Below are 19144 nucleotides of genomic sequence, written 5' to 3'. Positions count from 1 at the left end.
AAAAAACTCATTTTTCCTACGTAATATGATTAAAAAAAATTAAGGATATAAATGTCAATTTGTAATTTTAAGTCATAAACAAAAAGCAGAAGCAAAAAAAAAAAACATCACATTCTTGATTCTAGCTTTTGGGTAAAAATTATAGAATTTGAAGCTGAAGCTGACATTCACAAATACTCAAAAGCAGTTTTATGCTGCTAGAATTTAGAAAGTGCTTCTTAAGAAGCTCTCCCAAACATTATCTTAGTAATTAGACAACTTAATACACATGGTATTAAGAACAAAACAAAGGTAGTAGCCAGCTTTCGGGATTTAATGCTTCTATCGTATGTTCTCTCATCCGTCAATATCTCAAAGCCCATCTATCGATTTTTTTTTCTTTCATGTAGTCAATTTTTAAAAATTAATTAATTATATATATATTTTTTACTTAATCTTAATTTTTTAAACAAAAAATAAGTAGTATATTAATTTATAAGCCGAAAAAACCGCCTTAAGGACTAATTTTGTGAGGCAAATCCACTCATCTCATGGATTTATGAATTTAGAAGTGTTAAAATAGGTTAGGTCGTCCTCTCATATAAAAGAGGTATGTTGGATTAGCAATTTTTCAAACCACAAAATGGCGGGTCAGTCTGTCCAACACGCCAAATTACACGTAGTCCTTCGAGTTGGCCTGTCGCGCCAACAAAAATAGTTGGATTGGATTGGGTTTGTGTTTTTCAACCCAACTAAAAAGTGCGCTTAACGGTAAGTTGTGAGTCAGCCCATCTACTAGCCCATTTTAACAACTGTACTTACTCATTCATTTATAAAAGTATTATATATATGCATATTTATTGACACGTCCATTAGTGATCCTCAACAGTTTGATGTTTTCTGTCCTATTTTCTGGAGCACAGCTGTAAATTATGACTTGAATGTTTCTCATGATCAAATAAATGAATGCTACTTCCCTTTTTTAAAAAAAAGAAAAAAAGAAGCATATATTATATATATAATATGTATTTTGAACAACTTTTTTGGGTTTCCATATCCAACGTACGATATAGAGATAGGTACGGTCCTTCAAAGGGCTGTGGCTCCCACCCCAAAAAATTATTCTCGAAGACTTTCGTACTCCCACCCGTACCACACACAGATTCCACACGGTTCCACGTGGCTGTACGATTCCCTCACATCCGGCCCTTCATCTGTGATCAGGTTCTCCTATCGACGGCCCAGATTTCTTTGACAGGTTCTCTAGTCCTCTGGGTTATGATATGATATGATGCGTGCTTCACATCATATGGGCCACCATTTCAAAAATATGTCGTCCACATTTCAAATTATGCTTATATCAACAAAAAAATAATAATAATTTTTTTTATGGGAAAATTTAACAAGCCATGTGTATGCTTGAACTTATGATATAAGAAGCAATTTTTTTTACTAAAATTAAATAATTTAAAAAAAGATCTCTAATGAAACGGTCTCACGAATATATATTCATGATAAGAGTCAACTTGATTTATATTTGCAATGAAAGTTAATACTTTTAACATTAAAATTAATATTTTTCATAAGTTGAGTGAGATCGAAATCTCGGATATTTATCTCACAAAATCGAAATGTTGTCACATGAGTTTTGGTGTTAATTAAATTATAACAAGACTCATGAATATAGTTAATTCATACCATAACAATCTAAAAAAATTTCCTATTCCAAAATCAAAAGTCAATTTACAAGTCATTTTTCTATCGATGTAACTTAATTCAATGTATTCAATATTTTGCTCATATTGATTCTTATTATTATCATTATTATTGTATTTTTTTGAGGTCGTCTTATTATAGTTAACAATATTTATTTCACAACGTCTGTATTTTCAAAAGGGTTGATTTTGAAAGAGACCTCATTTTATATGAGTCAGAGGCTCATTGACTCATATGAGGTTAAATCGATAAATATGCACGAGCGACATGAAGTGAGGGAGGGAGCAATATGGCCAACCTCAGAACATACCCACAATATTTCAGCAAGTAATATGCTCCACACAACGAACCAGCAACGCTGAAGAAGTTTTTAATTGCCATATCAGCTCAAGTCTTACCAACTCGCCTATGATCCAACCTAACACATATGTACTTTTTTGGTACTCTTGTGTGTGTGTATATATTGTGGTTATCAATTGATATATGTCCCTCCATAGACCAGACTCACATGTTATTGTATTCAAGACCTCCGCCGCCGCCGTCTTCCGCTGCTTAAAGTAATCCATGGATTCAGACTCGTCGCTATTCAACCTTCTGACAGACGATCTGATGTTCAAAATTCTCCGCTTTTTAAGCGATGATTCTGACTTCAGATCGTTCCGCTCCGCCTGCAAGAGCTTCCGCCGTCTGGAATCCCTCCGCCGCACGCACCTCCGAGTTCTCCGGCCGGAGTTCCTCCCGTCCCTTGTCTCCAAGTTCCCTAACATAACTTCCCTGGACCTCTCCGCCTGCCCTTGCGTCGACGGTGCATTCGTCATCCATTCGCTCTCCGTTTCCTTTTCTTGGACTTGTGGAATATCTCGCCTGAATCTGAGCCGCTGCACGGGGCTGAGATCTCCGGGGCTCGAAATGGTGGTGAGGTGTTGCCGGAACCTGGAGAGCGTGGATGTATCTTACTGTTGTGGGTTCGGCGACCTCGAGGCGGCGGCGCTCTCCGGCGCGTCGAGGCTGAAGGAGCTGAAGTTAGACAAATGCCTGAACGTGAGCGATGTGGGATTGGCTAAAGTGGCGATCGGGTGTCCCAAACTCGAAAAACTTAGTCTCAAATGGTGCTTGGAGATAACTGATATGGGAGTCGAATTTCTCTCCAAGAAATGCGCTCAACTCACATATCTTGATCTTTCATTTTTGAAGGTGAAACACACAATAATGTTAAATTAATTCGTTTTTTACTTTTTCCAAAAAAAAAAAATTAAAATATCATTTTTGGCATATGAGTATTTGTATTTCATTACTAGTGGTTTCTTTCTAAATGATTAATAGGTTTTTGTTCCGTCTCAGAAAATTGATCCGACCATGTATTTCTGTTTCATTAATTAAACTTGTGGTTTTTTTTGGGGGTATATTTTGAAGGTTACGCGGGAATCATTACGGTGGATGAGTAGAATGGAGAAGCTGGAGGTGCTACGGATCGTGGGGTGTGCTTTAGTGGACGATGTGGGGTTGCATTATCTTGGAAAAGGATGCCCTTCGCTCCAGGTTTTTATTCTTTTTTTTTTTTTTCATATAATTATTGGGGAAATAAATATTTTCCTAGTTTTAAATTTTAATAGTTTCTATAAAAAAAAATGTTAAAGTCGCGTTTTGATGCAAAGGTTGTTTATTTTAAGATACTACAAAGTTCAAACCCATTTTGGGGGAGAGTAAATATTTTTGGGCTTTTATATAATTAATTAATTCTCCTCAAAAAAATGTATTTTGTATCTTGACATAAAACATTTTCTTCTACTTTGTAATTCGTCCGTCCCAACTACCAATGTACTGTTTGGGAGGAAGAAAAGTTTTTTCCTCATAAAATTTTAAAATTTAGGGACGGAAAAACTGAGAAGTGCTCTCTCCCAAACCCTACTAAAGTCTCATTTCATTTTTCACATAAATTAAAAAATTCGTAAGAAGTATCAATTAACAAACACCTTTTAGATCTTTATTTATTATTATTTAGTTCTTTATATAATTGGTTTGTTATTTTTTAATAGTTATTTAATTACTATACCAAATTAAATAGAGGTATATTAGTAAAATAGTAGAAAAATATTGTTGATATGGTACATGCATGCGTATACATTTAGCATAAACAAAAAAATAAAAAGTAACATGTATAATTGAGATGAAGAGAGTATTAGTTATCGTCTTCTTTGCTTATATAACTTTTGAAAGAAAAATATCATCTGCACTTTAATATGTGTCACATGCGAGTTTTTGTTATATGGAATTCAAAAAAATAGTCTCCTCCCAATTGTTCTTTATTAACATGGGAGTTGCAATGTACCTTATGAATTATGGTATGGTTGAATCAGAAGAAACTGTTGTAGAAGAATTTATCTGTTTACACTTTCATTCAATGACAAATTAAGAAGCTTAGATAGTGTTTGAGATTGCTTTTAATTCGTATATAGTTGGCAGGTCCTGGACGTATCAAGGTGCGCGAAATTGAGCTCATCTGCGTTGGTGTCGGTCATCGAATCACAGTATCAGCTGTCCCAACTTCATGCTAGCTACTGTTATATTTTTGTAAGCACAACTTGAGTCGTAGTTTGTTTGTAAAAGTGAGTTAATTAATAGAAGTACTAAAGATAAACTTTCGGGTTTGAATCGCTAGGATCTCCCGGTACTCAATCACCAGTTTAAGGACCTAAAGAATCTGAAAAGGCTAACTATTGGTGGAGCTCTGGTTTCTGATTTCGCGCTTAAAATCTTGGGCGAAAATTGCTTGTCTTTGGCTGAAATTGGGCTAGGAAAGTGCAGAGGAGTTACTGATATGGGTGTTATGCAGCTCGTATCCCGTTGTGTGGATTTGAAGGTACTCGATTTGACGTGCTGCAGTGATCTCACTGACTTGGCAATATTAGCTGTGGCGAGCTCCTGCCGGGATCTTACATGTCTCAAGTTAGAGTGCTGCAACTTGCTTAGTGAGACTAGCCTCGACTGTCTTGGATCCGAGTGTGCTTTACTAGAGGAGATTGATCTCACAGATTGTTCGGGAATCAACGACACGGGTAAAGTTTTGTAGAAATTATATTCCTGAGTTTTCATACTTGGTTAATTCCTAATTTGAATTGTTGGATATTGTGTTTTGATTCATAGAGTCGAGCCTAGCTAGCTAACCATGCAAAGGGCTTGAATATTTTTTTGGCAGGATTAAAATATCTATCAAAGTGTTCCAAGCTTTCGTCCGTGAAACTTGGACTATGTATCGGAATTTCAGACAAAGGGTTGCAGTATATCGCTTTGAATTGCAAAAAACTTCGAGAACTTGATCTTTATAGGTAAATATTGGATACAGATCCTCTGCAGTGGGAACAAAACAAAACAAAACAAAATATATGGTGTTGTGCAGGACACCATTACAACTGGCCGAACGCATATATTTTTTTGTTTTGAATTATGCAAGATCATACTTTATGGTCAAAATTTGAAAGTTTAGGGGGAAGAAAAACAAAACTTTACATTTATATGTGTGTGCAGGTGTGAGGGAATTGGCGACGAGGGACTAGTTTCGTTATCAAATGGCTGCAAGAGTTTGAGAAGGCTGATCTTATCATATTGCCATTTGGTTACTGATAGAGGGATAGGGTGTTTAGGTTTGTTACACCAACTTTGGGACGCGGAGATGCGAGGCCTGCCGAAAGTTACTGGTTCCGGTTTGAGAAAACTGGCTGCTGGATGCCTGCGCCTTGCAGAATTGGATCTAAAACATTGTGAAAACATCGATGACTTTGGTTTTTGGGCCCTGGCTTGCTATGCCAAGAATTTGCAACAGGTACTCAGCCTATTTCTTCTTCCTTTTTATTTATGACGTGTGAACCCATAGTCGTTACTTTCGGTAGGATAACTCTCGGAGGGTAACGTAGTAATCTGCAAACCATCTTACGAAGGTAATTAAACTGCACTAGGCAAGATCATTTAGAGTGAATCGAACATATGACTATTAGTCGAGCGTTGATCTACTCAACTAACTCCAATCTTTTCTTTGTGAATTGCATAATGCATGTCTTGAAGAATGTTGTGATTTGCATTCAAGTCGTTATTCTTGAAATCAGGAGGTGTTGTAAATCCTGGAATTAGTTACAGCTGTGTTTGAGCACAAGTATTTGACGAAAAATAGAGCTCGAAATTTATTCCGTTTCACAAAAGTACTACTTGTGAAGTTTTCCATAGAATAGCCTAGATAGGGTTTGGTAATTTAATGGGTCAAAGTTTAGTATTTGTGCAATAATAAATACTAAAATATATTAATGATTGTGTGTATTAGAACAGTACTTTTAATTCTTTAAAATGTAAAAATTGCAGATCAATCTGAGCGGCTGCGAAATCTCAGATGCGGGGCTATGCGTTCTACTGGGGAACTTGACGCGTCTTCAGGAAGCCAAGTTAGTTAATCTGCGGAATGTATCAGTAAACGGGATGGAGATCGTCCTTAGAGTCTGCTGTTTTCGGCTCAAGAAGTTGAAGTTGCTTGCCCATCTCCGACCATTGCTTTCTCCACAGTTGGTGGAAAGTTTAGAAGCAAGGGGCTGCAAGATTCGATGGGATTACACTAAAGTGGAGGCAGTTATGGCCCTTTGCTCCAACCATACATGAAGTTTTGTATATATATATCATGGCCTTGTGTGCAAAATGTGACGATGGAATTGTGTATATTGATGTTGTATATATCCATCACCATTATCAAAAACATAAATATTTGATATATAATAATAATAAATATATTATATACTACGTACTTTGAATTGTGAATTTACTTTTATATCTCTCATTTTCTATTTTATTACACCACCATTAATAAATCATATTGTGTTATGTGTAAATTAATAATGTCAATTAAATATTTTTTTTCTATCATGTATTAGATATTTCACATTCTATTTTCACATGCATCGCTTTTGCTCTTTCCTAATGTTTGTAGTTTTGTTACCGTGTAGGAAACATAACTGGTACCCAACATGCAGTTTCTCATTTAATTTAAGGATTATAGATATATAACATATTGATGCGAATATTTTTGAAATATTCAATGCTGATAGAATTATTGATGTGATATTCTACTATATGTTCATATGAACACCTTAATATTTTTGGCACAACACATTTAACAAAACTAGTTTGGTCATTTTAACAAGTGGACTTAATTATCCTCCATTTTATTTATAAACAAACTCTAGAGAGATACTAATACAATATCAAAAACTCATATTTTTAATGAACTTCGCAACAAAACTCCCTCTCTTTTCCCCCATTATCCCCATGTTTTTCCTCTTACAACTATATATATATATATATATATATATATATATATATATTTATTTGATATAATTTTTTTTCTACCTATCATTTTGTTTTAAATTTTATTTAAAAGAATGAATTTGAATATTAACTTATCTATGCAAGCATTTTTTTTAAAAGTTTTGTCATTATATTTATATATAATATATGTTATACACATGTGACACATATGCATTACGGTTAGTGTATAATTTCCAGTTAGACAAAATCACGGGTCTATATAGTGAGATGGATCTCTCATTTGACGGACTCATGAAAAATATTATTTGTGTCACTTTTCACTACAGACATGAATCATGTCGACCGATCTTACGGATATATTATCGTCTCACAAAAAACCAAAATTATATTTTAAAAAATTATCAAAAAGTTATATGATAGTGTATAACTGCAACTAAGGTTTAGTCATTGTTTTCAAAACTAGACTGGACCGGCCGGTTCGACCGAGAACCGTCACACGTCATGTCCGTCACACTCTCATAAACCATTTTAGCAATCAAATTGGTCAAAACTCAAAACCGATCAAGAACCGGTCGGACCGGTAAAGAACCGAAAAAACGATCTTCAATTTTTGTTTTTGAAAAATTAATTTTTTTTATTTTAAAACCTTAAATTTAATATTTTATTATTTTATTATATGTATACATGATTATTTAGAATTTTATTTCGTTAAAAATATTATTTTAGTAAAACTAGAGTTTTTTCAATTTATTTTTTATTTTAAAAAAATGGATAACTATAATAGATATTTTGAATATGTTTATATAGTTATTTAATTTTTAAACTTTCGTAAATATTTTTTTGGGTCAATTTATAAACATCTTTTAGGTTTTTTAAAATTTTAAAATATATTATTTATTACCATTGTATCGGTGCACACGTTATTTGCTTGTATAATATTTTTTAAAATAATTTGATTTATATTCAGATTAAAATATCATAGTTGAAAAATTACCGAGGAACTAAACTGTAATTTGAAATGTCAAAATAAAAAAATAAAAAACAAAGGTGTAATATATATATATACCATATAAGGGCAATTTTGACAAAAAAAAGATATGTCCTCGTTTGTCTAATAGGCAGATTCTTTATATAATATTAGTGTATCGATATACGTGTTGCGTGATTGTACAATATTTTTTAATTATTTTGATTTATATTCAAATAGGAGTTATATCAAATTTGTAAAATTTATCGAGGGACTAAACTGCAATTTGAAATGTCGAAATACAAAAAAATAAAAGTGTTATATCTATATCACATAAGGACAATTTTGACAAAAAAAAAGGATGTTGTCCTTTATTGTCTAATGTGCAGATTTTTTTATATACAATATAGATATTATATTATATAAACGCTTTTCTCACACGACCATCTGGTTAAACTAGTCTGACCATGGTAAGGTCCTCAATATCAAGAGGTGCATTCATGAGAGAGAGTTCATCAGCTTTGGATTTGATGAACTGCATAAATTTAGTGATGGACTGAATGCCCTTTACCGGCTTTCGAAGTTGCATCTTGAGTTGAGTGATGCAACCACGAGAGCGCTTGCCATAGGTGAGGGCAAGAGTGTTCCAGGAGGCAGCAGAGGTGGTGGTAGTTGCAGTAAACGGAATTAATGAAAGAGACATCGATCTAATGATGATATTCAAGATCAACTGGTCTTGGCGGATCCAGGAGATGTACTCAGGATTGAGAGAGTGACTGGAGGTGGCGGTGGTCGTGGTGGCGGTGGTGATGGTCTTGGCCGGACAAGGATGAGAACCGTCAATAAAGCTAAGGAGACCATGACCTGTGAGGAGGGTCATGAACTGCAGTTTCCAAGAGAGGTAGTTCAAAGTTGTAAGCTTCAAGGGCGCGTGGGTAGCAACATTGAAGGAAATAGGAGAAGAAACTATGCCGGTGGTAGCCATGAAGTCGATCGGAAAAAAATAGGAAGATTTTCCGATGACGGGATGGCGGTGGCTGCGGCTGGAGGCTAGGGTTTATTGGCGTAGGCCGTGGGCTATTGATACCATATAGAAACTAATGAGAGAATGATATTTTCATATATCTTAAGAATAATTACATGTGATGTTTATATAAAACATTAAATGCTTAAGAAAGATAAAGATGGCAAAGAATAAAATATTACAAGATAAAAAAAACATAATATACAATAAATATACAATATATTCCAATATTTAGTTCGTTCGTGACACATGGGATTAGAGGCGATCTGGATAGCTGCTTAATTGTCACAGAACAACAAGGCAGGAGCTGGAGATGATATGGATAGCTCCGAAAGAAGATGGTTTATCCATGTGATTTCACTTGCAGTGGCTGCCATGGCACGATACTCGGCTTCGGAAGATGATCGGGCAACAGTAGGTTTCTTCTTGTCCTTCCAGGAAATGAGAGAATCACCTAGAAATACACAATAGCCTATAGTTGATTTTCTCGAGTCCGGGACAAGACCCCCAATCTGCATTAGAAAATGCCTTTAATTGTAAAGAAGAAGATGAAGAAAAGAATAAACCTTGACTGGGGTGACCCTTAAGATATCGGAGTAGATGATGGACTGCTTGTAGATGTTGAGTTTGAGGTCGAGAAAAATATTGACTGAGCTTGTGGACCGCATAGGTGATGTCATGTCTGGAAATTGTAAGATATAGAAGGATCCAATGATTCGTCGGTGATAAGTGCAATTTTTGCACTTATTTATATGATTTAGCTTTGTCTTTGTTATGTATCGAACGATATGATGCGTTTTTGTGTTAGTTTGTGACGTTTGCAGGAACTTAGGTAACAATCAAGTTTTGACATGTAAAATAAGTGAAATAGATGAAATAAGGACAAGGAGAAAAGATTGAATCGAAAAGAAGTGCGAATATCAAAGTCGGAGCACCGAGAAGAGGCACAAGAATGAATCACGAAGCATTAAGAGTCTAGAAATTATTGGTGAATCTAGGGAGCTCCAATCCAATCTTCACCATTCAGAATGTAGTTTAAGATGTTTTAAAGCAGTTGTCCAAATTTCAGCCCGATCCAATGGATAGAACTCAAGATATGATTTTTTTCACGAATTCCGCACAAGAAGGGACAATGCAGAGCGCACCTGCGCCCAAACACGGATTCACCCGCGCCCTATAGCTTCTTATTTTTGAAAAAATGTGATGACGATCAGCGCCCCCGCGCCCTCCTATCAGCGCTCCTACGCCCAAGTGAATTGATCGCGGTGCACCCGCGCCCTGCATGTTCATATTTTGGGAAACTTTTATTCTCGAATTTTTTTAAAAAAAGACTCTTTGGCATATATCAGAGGGGAATTGAGGGTTTGTAGAAGTTTTTGAAGGCTAGAGACCAAGGAGAAGGGAGAAGAAGCATTATTGGCACGAAGACAGACGAAGAGACTTTCAAAGATGGAGAAACATCATCTACCTTCGTTTTTATTTCATTCTCTCTCCTAATTTTTTAATGATATTCAAGAACATGCTTTGTTTGATTTTTATTTTCGTTATGAACTAATTCCTTTGTCTAGAGGAACGACGTAGCTTGACTTGAGACCGTGTTTTTGATATTTTGATTGATATATTAGAATTATTCATTCGGCTTATTTGTATTTACCTGAATTTATTGCGTTCAATTAACTGATCACTAGTTAAATTGTTATATTTATTTGAAATCTAGCCTCGAGAGAGGCGATTTTGAATAGGATTGTAGAAAAATACATCGTTGGTGTTTATAGACTTCGAAAGGCCTATCTCCATTGAAGTCATTGTAAGAATTATTGTGCTATTTACCGAATTTGATATCTGAACTTTGATAGAAATATTGAGTTTGATATTAGATACGAATTTCTAATTGTGACTTGAGAAAGAGAGTAGAAAATATTGATAATTCTTGGTTAGTAAACTAGAAGAATTTATGATATAGATTTCTATAGGAATTAAACTGGTGGATAGTCAAGTGAAATCGAACCTCTAGAATTAATATCTTATTGAATTTTTGTCTTGTGAACTCGTCATTAATTAATTTTATTTATTGCAAATTTTTGTTTTTTAAACTCAAACCATCATCGTAGCTCTACATAGGATTAATATTTTATTAATTGCAAATATTTAATATAATATCATTTTATTCATTCTTTGTGAGATCGACTTAGACTTAATTCCTATATTATAACTTGACACCGTACACTTGCAAGCAAAAAACACGCAACAAGTTTTTGGCGCCATTGTCGGGGAATGAATTTTATTTGATTTATATTAAATTGCGCTAATTAGTCTTAATTTTTATTTCGAGCATTTATTTTATTTTATTGGTTCTAATTTTAATTATTTTCCTTTGTATATGTAGTTTATGTGAAAAATTCAAAGTTATGACTCACTGCTCTTTGATCCATAAATCGAAAATACTGCTAAAGCCTTGAGAAAAGCTAAAAGAGAAGAGTTGAAACAAATGGCTGAAGAAAGAGAAAGAAAAGAAAATACTGGTCCGGTGCCAATCAGAGATCACTTTAGACCAGCTTTGATCAATATGAGGCAACAAAAACAGTTTAGGGGTACATCTACTGAAGATCCAAATTTGTATCTGCGCACTTTTCTGGAGATTGCTGACACTGTAAAAATTCATAGTGCTACTGAAGACACCATTAGACTACGACTGTTCTCGTTTTATCTTAGGGACAATGCTTGTAGTTGATTACAATCACTGCCTCTTGGGAGTATTACTACATGAGTTGACATGGCTTCTAAGTTTCTGGCTAAATATTTTCTGCCTGCCAAGTATGCCTAACTGAAAATTGAGATCACTACATTCAGATAGAAAATTTTTGTGCAGCTTTATGAAGCTTGGGAGCTCTACAAAGAATTACTGCGAAAGTGCCCAAACCATAATTTTTGATATTGATAGCAGATTGAATTATTTTACAACGGTTTTCATGGGTCACCTCAGATTTCTATGGATGTATGCTGCTGCTAAAGGATCAATATTTCTAAATTTCCCGTGGATGCTTATGAGATGCTTGAGCAGATGACGATTAATAGCTACCAGTGGCTGAGTGAGAGATCTATGATAAAGAAACCTACTGGAATTCATGAATTTGATGCATTCACGACCTTGAATGCTCAAATGATTGCTATTTATACACAGTTGGCTGCGATTAGCAAATGAAATCAAGTTTCAACTGATTCGGAATCATTGGCGACTGCAGTTTATCCTATTGGTGGATTTGAATGCGTGAAGCAAGCTCAATATATGAACAATAATAATTTTACTAGATATCGAGGTAATCCTGTACCAAATCAATATCATCCTATTTTGCGCAATCATGATAATGTTTCATATGCAAATAATAATAATGTGTTGAATCCTCCACCGGGGTTCAATAATTAAAAGGGTGAGGATAAACCATCTTTGGAGGATTTGGTTGGTAATTTTATATACGAGTCAACAAAAAAGATTTGAGAGAACAGAATAATCTTGATAATATGGAGATAAATTTGACCAATATGGGTGCTTCTATGAAAAATATTGAAATAAAAATTGGTCAACTTGCGAATGCCTTGACGAATCAGCAGAGAGAAGATTTTCCTAGCAACACTGAGGTGAACCCAATAGAGCAGTGCAAAGACATCACTTTGATAAGTGGGAAAGAAGTTGGGATTGATGACCCAAAGGTAGTGGATGATGATGAAGTTGAAGAGATTGAGATTGAATTAGAAAATCTGACAGGAAAATTTCCAGTAAGCCTGCAGTTGTGTCTGAGCAACCTCCTGTGCCAAAAGCGGTTCTGCCATATCCACAGCGGTTAAAAAAAACGTTGGATGAACAATTTTCTAAGTTTCTTGATACCTTCAAGAAAATTCATATAAAAATTTCATTCGCTGATGCTTTGGAGCAGATGCCACACTATGCAAAATTCATGAAGGATGTGATGTCGAGGAAGAGGAAGCTCGAAGAATTTGAGACAGTAAAGTTGACTGAAGAATGCAGTGCCATCTTGCAAAAGAAATTACCACAAAAATTAAAAGATCCAGGAGTTTTACTATTCTTTGTATTATTGGTGGTGCCACTGTAAATAAAGTATTATGTGATTTAGTTGCAAGTATTAATTTAATGCCTTTGTCTATTTTCAGGGCCTTGGAGCTTGGCGAGGTGAAGCCAACCACGATCACTTTGTAGTTGGCTGACCGTTCTTTTTATTATCCTCGTGGAGTTGTGGAGGATGTATTGATAAAATTAGATAAATTTATTTTTCCTGCTGATTTTGTAGTTCTTGACATGGAAAAAGCTCAAGATGTCCCTCTAATTTTGAGGAGACCATTCTTGTCAACTGGAAGAGCTTTAATTGATGTGCAGGATGGTGAATTAACTCTAAAAATGGTGAAACGACCACTTTTAATATTTATAAGACCATGTGTGACGCCCGGGGCTGAGGAGGCGGGGAGTGATAGCCGGTGCCAAGAGGTTGCATAGAAAATGAGCGGCTCCTGGTAGGCTTCTAGGCGGAGGGAGACATGAATGAACCGATCCTGTCGAAATGAGAGGGATTCTGAGACTGTGTAGGTGTGGGACTGCATAGTTGAGGAGAGTTTAAAAGATTTCATATGTACTACTCATATCAAAAAGGTGCATCTTCTTTTCGGGAACTCATCACATAAGAACTCCAAAGTTAAGCGTGCTTGACTTGGGGAAATTATAGGATGGGTGACCCTCTAGGAAGTTTCTCAGGGTGCGTGTGAGTGAGGACATAAGCACGCTGTAAAGACCCATCTTGATACAGTGGATCGTTATACCATGAATTATCAAGATGAGGTACGTGCTTGTAATCGCATTAATTTATTTGATTATTTTGTGAAAAATTTTGGTGTAGGAATAGAGTTGAAGAAAGGGCGAGATCCTAAGGGGGAAAAGAAGGTGAAAAATAAAGCCAAGTCCAAGATGATTTTTGAGTATGTTTGGAGGGTGAAAGAGAGGAACAAGACCTCCAATAAATTGGCAGTGATGGGATAACATCAGTGCACAGTCAGGCCGACGAATTTAAACTAAAAGCTTTTTGGGACGCAACCCAAATTGTATTTTATTTTTGTTTTATTTATTTACTTTTAAGTTATTTTTTCCCCTTGTTAAATTTTTTTTCTTAGTTTTAGTAAGCGTATGTCCTGTTCACGTGCTAACATTGAATTTTATACTCTAGGTCGTAGAATTCATGAAAATCTCGAGTAACATCGGCCGACCCCCATGATGATGATGAGGGCGATGACCACTGAAGGTCATCTAGGTACGTGTATTCCCTTGTTCTTTTTTTGATTCACTATACATTAGGGACAATGCACGAATTTAAGTTTGGGGAGATTTTGTGTGTTATTTTGGTTGGTTAGTTTGTGATGTTTGCATTTTAATGAAATTGTTTTCCTGATCCTGAATCTGTGTCATGTTTTTTATATTTTCATAGTTTGTATTGTGTTTTAGTTCGTATTGTGTTTTTGTGTCCGTTTTATTGTTCGTTTGTGCGTTTGTTTCTTTTGAAAAAAAAGTAAAAAAAAGTGATAAGAAAATGAAAAATGGCCTATGATGATGAGTTGAAAAAAGAAAAAGAGAATATAATCTAGTGTTGACAACATTGTATCTTGAGTTCTCACATTTTATGCACTATAGCCTTGACTGTCGATACTCCTGACAATTAAAAAAAATTATGTGGATTTTGTAAGAATATTAGATGATTTGATCCTTAACTTTGGTGATGCACACTTGAGACTGAGGTAGATTTTTACAAACAGAAAAATAATTTAGGCAATTTTGTTATTGAGCCTGCAAGTCGTTTACTTGTTAGCCTTTCATTTGTAGCCTTGCGATGAAAAGAAAAGGCCAAAACCAAATGTAATAAAAAAAAGAAAAAATTCGAAAAAAATAAGAAGAAAAAAAAAGGAGAGAGTAAGGTGAGGGAAAATGAAAAGAAAAATATCTAGAATGTATGGAGTAGAAGGTGTCAGATAAATATCTGACAGTGCCTGAAACTGTTAAACCTAGACTACTCAATACCACATAAATTGAAACTATCCACTTCCTAGCCTACCCAATACTACATAAATTAAAAATATCCAATCCCTTTTACCTGAATCCCGAGATGGGTTTACCTTGAATATATATTGGATACTTGTTCTCCTATTGAATGTTCTTGAGCCTAAAGAATTACCTAACAAGTCTTTTTGATCTTTGTGAGTAAGGGTTGAACTTGGTGGAGAGTGTGTTGAAACTAGAGGACATGATTAATGACTTTGTGAGACTTACTGATTGCATGATTTGATCGAAAGTTACGTGGATAGACGAGATTGGCTAATCACACACGCACGAGAACTCTCGAGAAAATTAGCTACACATGGATTAATTGTTGAACATGAGGCCGGTTGGTTTATAAAAATTTTATTGTTTTCTTGTGTGTTGTCTAGCTTATTGTTTGTTTAATTGTTTTGTTTTGCTCGGAACTAGCAAAATTTTAAATTTGGGGGGATTTGATAAGTGCAATTTTTGCACTTATATTTTATATGATTTATCTTTGTCTTTGTTATGTATCGAGCGATATTATGCGCATTTGTATTAGTTTGTGTCGTTTGAAAAAAATTAGGTAACAATCAATTTTTAACATGTAAAAGAAGTGAAATAAATGAAATAAGGAGAAGGAGATAAGATTGAATCAAAAGAAGTGCGAATATCAAAGTCGGAGCACCGAGAAGAGGCGTAGGAATGAATCACGAAGCATTAAGAGTCCAAAAATTATTGGCAAATCCAGGTAGCTCTGAATCCAATATGCACCGTTCAAAATGTAGTTTAAGATGCTTTAAAGCTGCTGTCCAAATTTCAGCCCGATCCAATGAATAGAACTCAAGATATGATTTTTTCAAGAATTTTGCACAAGAAGGAACATTGCAGAGCGCACCCGCGCCTGAAAGCCGGCGCACCCACGCCCTGTAACCTCTTATATCCAAAAAATGTGATGCCGATTAGCGCACCAACGCCCTCCTATCATCTCTCCTGCACCCAAGTGAATTGATCGCGGCGTACCCATGCCCATGGGCAGCGCACCCGCGCCCTGCGTGTTCATATTTTGGGAAACTTTTATTCTCTAATTTTAAAAAAGGACTCTTTGGCATATATCAGAGGTGAATCGAGGATTTTTAGGAGTTTTTGAAGGCTAGAGATGGCTAGAGACCAAGGAGAAGGGAGAAGAAGAATTCTTGGCACGAAGACAGACAAAGCGCTTTCCGAAGACGAAGAAGCATCATCTATCTTCGTTTTTATTTCATTCTCTCTCCTAATTTTTTAATGATGTTCAAGAACATGCTTTGTTTGATTTTTATTTTCGTTATGAACTAATTCTTTTGTCTAGAGGGACAACGTAGCTTGAATTGGGGAAATTATAGGATGGGTGACCCTCTAGGAAGTTTCTCAGGGTGAAGTGTGAGTGAGGACATAAGCACGCTGTAAAGACCCGTCTTGATACAGTGGGTCGTTATGCCATGAATTACCAAGATGAGGTACGTGCTTGTAATTGCATTAATTTATTTGATTATTCTGTGAAAAGTTTTGGTGTAGGAATAGAGTTGAAGAAAGGGCGAGATCCGAAGGGGGAAAAGAAGGTGAAAAATAAAGCCAAGTCCAAGATGATTTTTGAGTATGTTTGGAGGGTGAAAGAGAGGAACAAGACCTCCAATAAATTGGCAGTGATGGGATAACATCAGTGCACAGTCAGGCCGACGAATTTAAACTAAACGCTTTTTGGGACGCAACCCAAATTGTATTTTATTTTTGTTTTATTTATTTACTTTTAAGTTATTTTTTCCCCTTGTTAAATTTTTTTTCTTAGTTTTAGTAAGCGTATGTCTTGTTCACGCGCTAACATTGAATTTTATACTCTAGGTCGTAGAATTCATGAAAATCTCGAGTAACATCGGCCGACCCCCATGATGATGATGAGGGCGATGACCACTGAAGGTCATCTAGGTACGTGTATTCCCTTGTTCTTTTTTTGATTCACTATACATTAGGGACAATGCACGAATTTAAGTTTGGGGAGATTTTGTGTGTTATTTTGGTTGTTTAGTTTGTGATGTTTGCAATTTAATGAAATTGTTTGCCTGATCCTGAATATGTGTCATGTTTTTTATATTTTCATAGTTTGTATTGTGTTTTAGTTCGTATTGTGTTTTTGTGTCCGTTTTATTGTTCGTTTGTGCGTTTATTTCTTTTGAAAAAAAAGTGAAAAAAAGTGATAAAAAAAGGAAAATGGCCTATGATGATGAGTTGAAAAAAGAAAAAGAGAATATAATCTAGTGTTGGAAACATTGTATCTTGAGTTCTCACATTTTATGTACTATAGTCTTGACTGTCGATACTCCTGACAATTAGAAAAAATTATGTGGATTTTGTAAGAATATTAGATGATTTGATCTTTAAATTTGGTGATGCACATTTGAGACTGAGATAGATTTTTACAAACAGGAAAATGATTTAGGCAATTTTGTTATTAAGTCTGCAAGCCGTTTACTTGTTAGCCTTTTATTTGTAGCCTTGCGATGAAAAGAAAAGGCCAAAACCAAATGAAAGCAAAAAAATCAAAAATTCGAAAAAAATAAGAAGAAAAAAAAAGGAGAGAGTAAGGTGAGGGAAAATGAAAAGAAAAATATCTAGAATGTATGGAGTAGAAGGTGTCAGATAAATATCTGATAGTGCCTGAAACTGTTAAACCTAGACTACTCAATACCACATAAATTGAAACTATCCACTTCCTAGCCTACCCAATACTACATAAATTAAAAATATCCAATCCCTTTTACCTGAATCCCGAGATGGGTTTACCTTGAATATATATTGGATACTTGTTCTCCTATTGAATGTTCTTGAGCCTAAAGAATTACCTGACAAGTCTTTTTGATCTTTGTGAGTAAGGGTTGAACTTGGTGGAGAGTGTGTTGAAACTAGAGGACATGATTAATGACTTTGTGAGACTTACTGATTGCATGATTTGATCGAAAGTTACGTGGATAGACGAGATTGGCTAATCACACACACACGAGAACTCTCGAGAAAATTAGCTACACATGGATTAATTGTTGAACATGAGGCCGGTTGGTTTATAAAAATTTTATTGTTTTCTTGTGTGTTGTCTAGCTTATTGTTTGTTTAATTGTTTTGTTTTGCTCGAAACTAGAAAAATTTTTAATTTGGGGGGATTCTATAAGTGCAATTTCTGCACTTATATTTTATATGATTTAGCTTTGTCTTTGTTATGTATCGAGCGATATTATGCGCATTTGTGTTAGTTTGTGTCGTTTGCAAAAAATTAGGTAACAATCAATTTTTGACATGTAAAAGAAGTGGAATAGATGAAATAAGGAGAAGGAGATAAGATTGAATCAAAAGAAGTGCGAATATCAAAGTCGGAGCACCGAGAAGAGGCGTAGGAATGAATCACGAAGCAATATGTGGAGCTCCGAATCCAATATCCACCATTCAAAATGTAGTTTAAGATGCTTTAAAGCTGCTGTCCAAATTTCAGCCCGATCCAACGGATAGAACTCAAGATATGATTTTTTCAAGAATTCTGCACAAGAAGGAACATTGCAGAGCGCACCCGCGCCCGAAATTTGGCGCACCCGTGCCCTGTAACCTCTTATTTCCAAAAAATATGACGCCGATTAGCGCACCAGCGCCCTCCTATCAGCTCTCCTGCACCCAAGTGAATTGATCGCTGCGCACCCGCACCCTGCGTGTTCATATTTTGGAAAACTTTTATTCTCTAATTTTAAAAAAGGACTCTTTGGCATATATCAGAGGTGAATCGAGGAAATTTAGGAATTTTTGAAGGCTAGAGATGGCTAGAGACCAAGGAGAAGGGAGAAGAAGAATTCTTGGCACGAAGACAGACAAAGCGCTTTCCGAAGACGAAGAAGCATCATCTATCTTCGTTTTTATTTCATTCTCTCTCCTAATTTTTTAATGATGTTCAAGAACATGCTTTGTTTGATTTTTATTTTCGTTATGAACTAATTCTTTTGTCTAGTGGGACAACGTAGCTTGACTTGAGACCGTGTTTTTGATATTTTTATTGATATATTAGAATTAT

At 35.3% G+C, this 19144-nt stretch overlaps 1 protein-coding gene across 1 annotated transcript; it reads left to right on the top strand.

The window, feature by feature from the left end:
- Positions 1–2193: 2193 nt before the first annotated feature.
- LOC140863002 (F-box/LRR-repeat protein 3) lies at positions 2194–6474 on the top strand. The gene is made up of 7 exons (XM_073266080.1): positions 2194–2889; positions 3109–3234; positions 4159–4266; positions 4355–4751; positions 4892–5021; positions 5221–5515; positions 6046–6474. Exons 1-7 carry the CDS (start codon positions 2260–2262, stop codon positions 6334–6336), a joined length of 1977 nt encoding a protein of 658 aa, XP_073122181.1. The 5' UTR covers positions 2194–2259; the 3' UTR covers positions 6337–6474.
- The last annotated feature ends 12670 nt before the right edge of the window (positions 6475–19144 follow it).

This window comes from Henckelia pumila, chromosome 4 (genome assembly GCF_033568475.1).
Source record: "Henckelia pumila isolate YLH828 chromosome 4, ASM3356847v2, whole genome shotgun sequence".
Classification (NCBI taxonomy): Eukaryota; Viridiplantae; Streptophyta; class Magnoliopsida; order Lamiales; family Gesneriaceae; genus Henckelia; species Henckelia pumila.
Note: the sequence above shows the minus strand (reverse complement) of the source record. Positions and strands in the feature narration are given on the sequence as shown.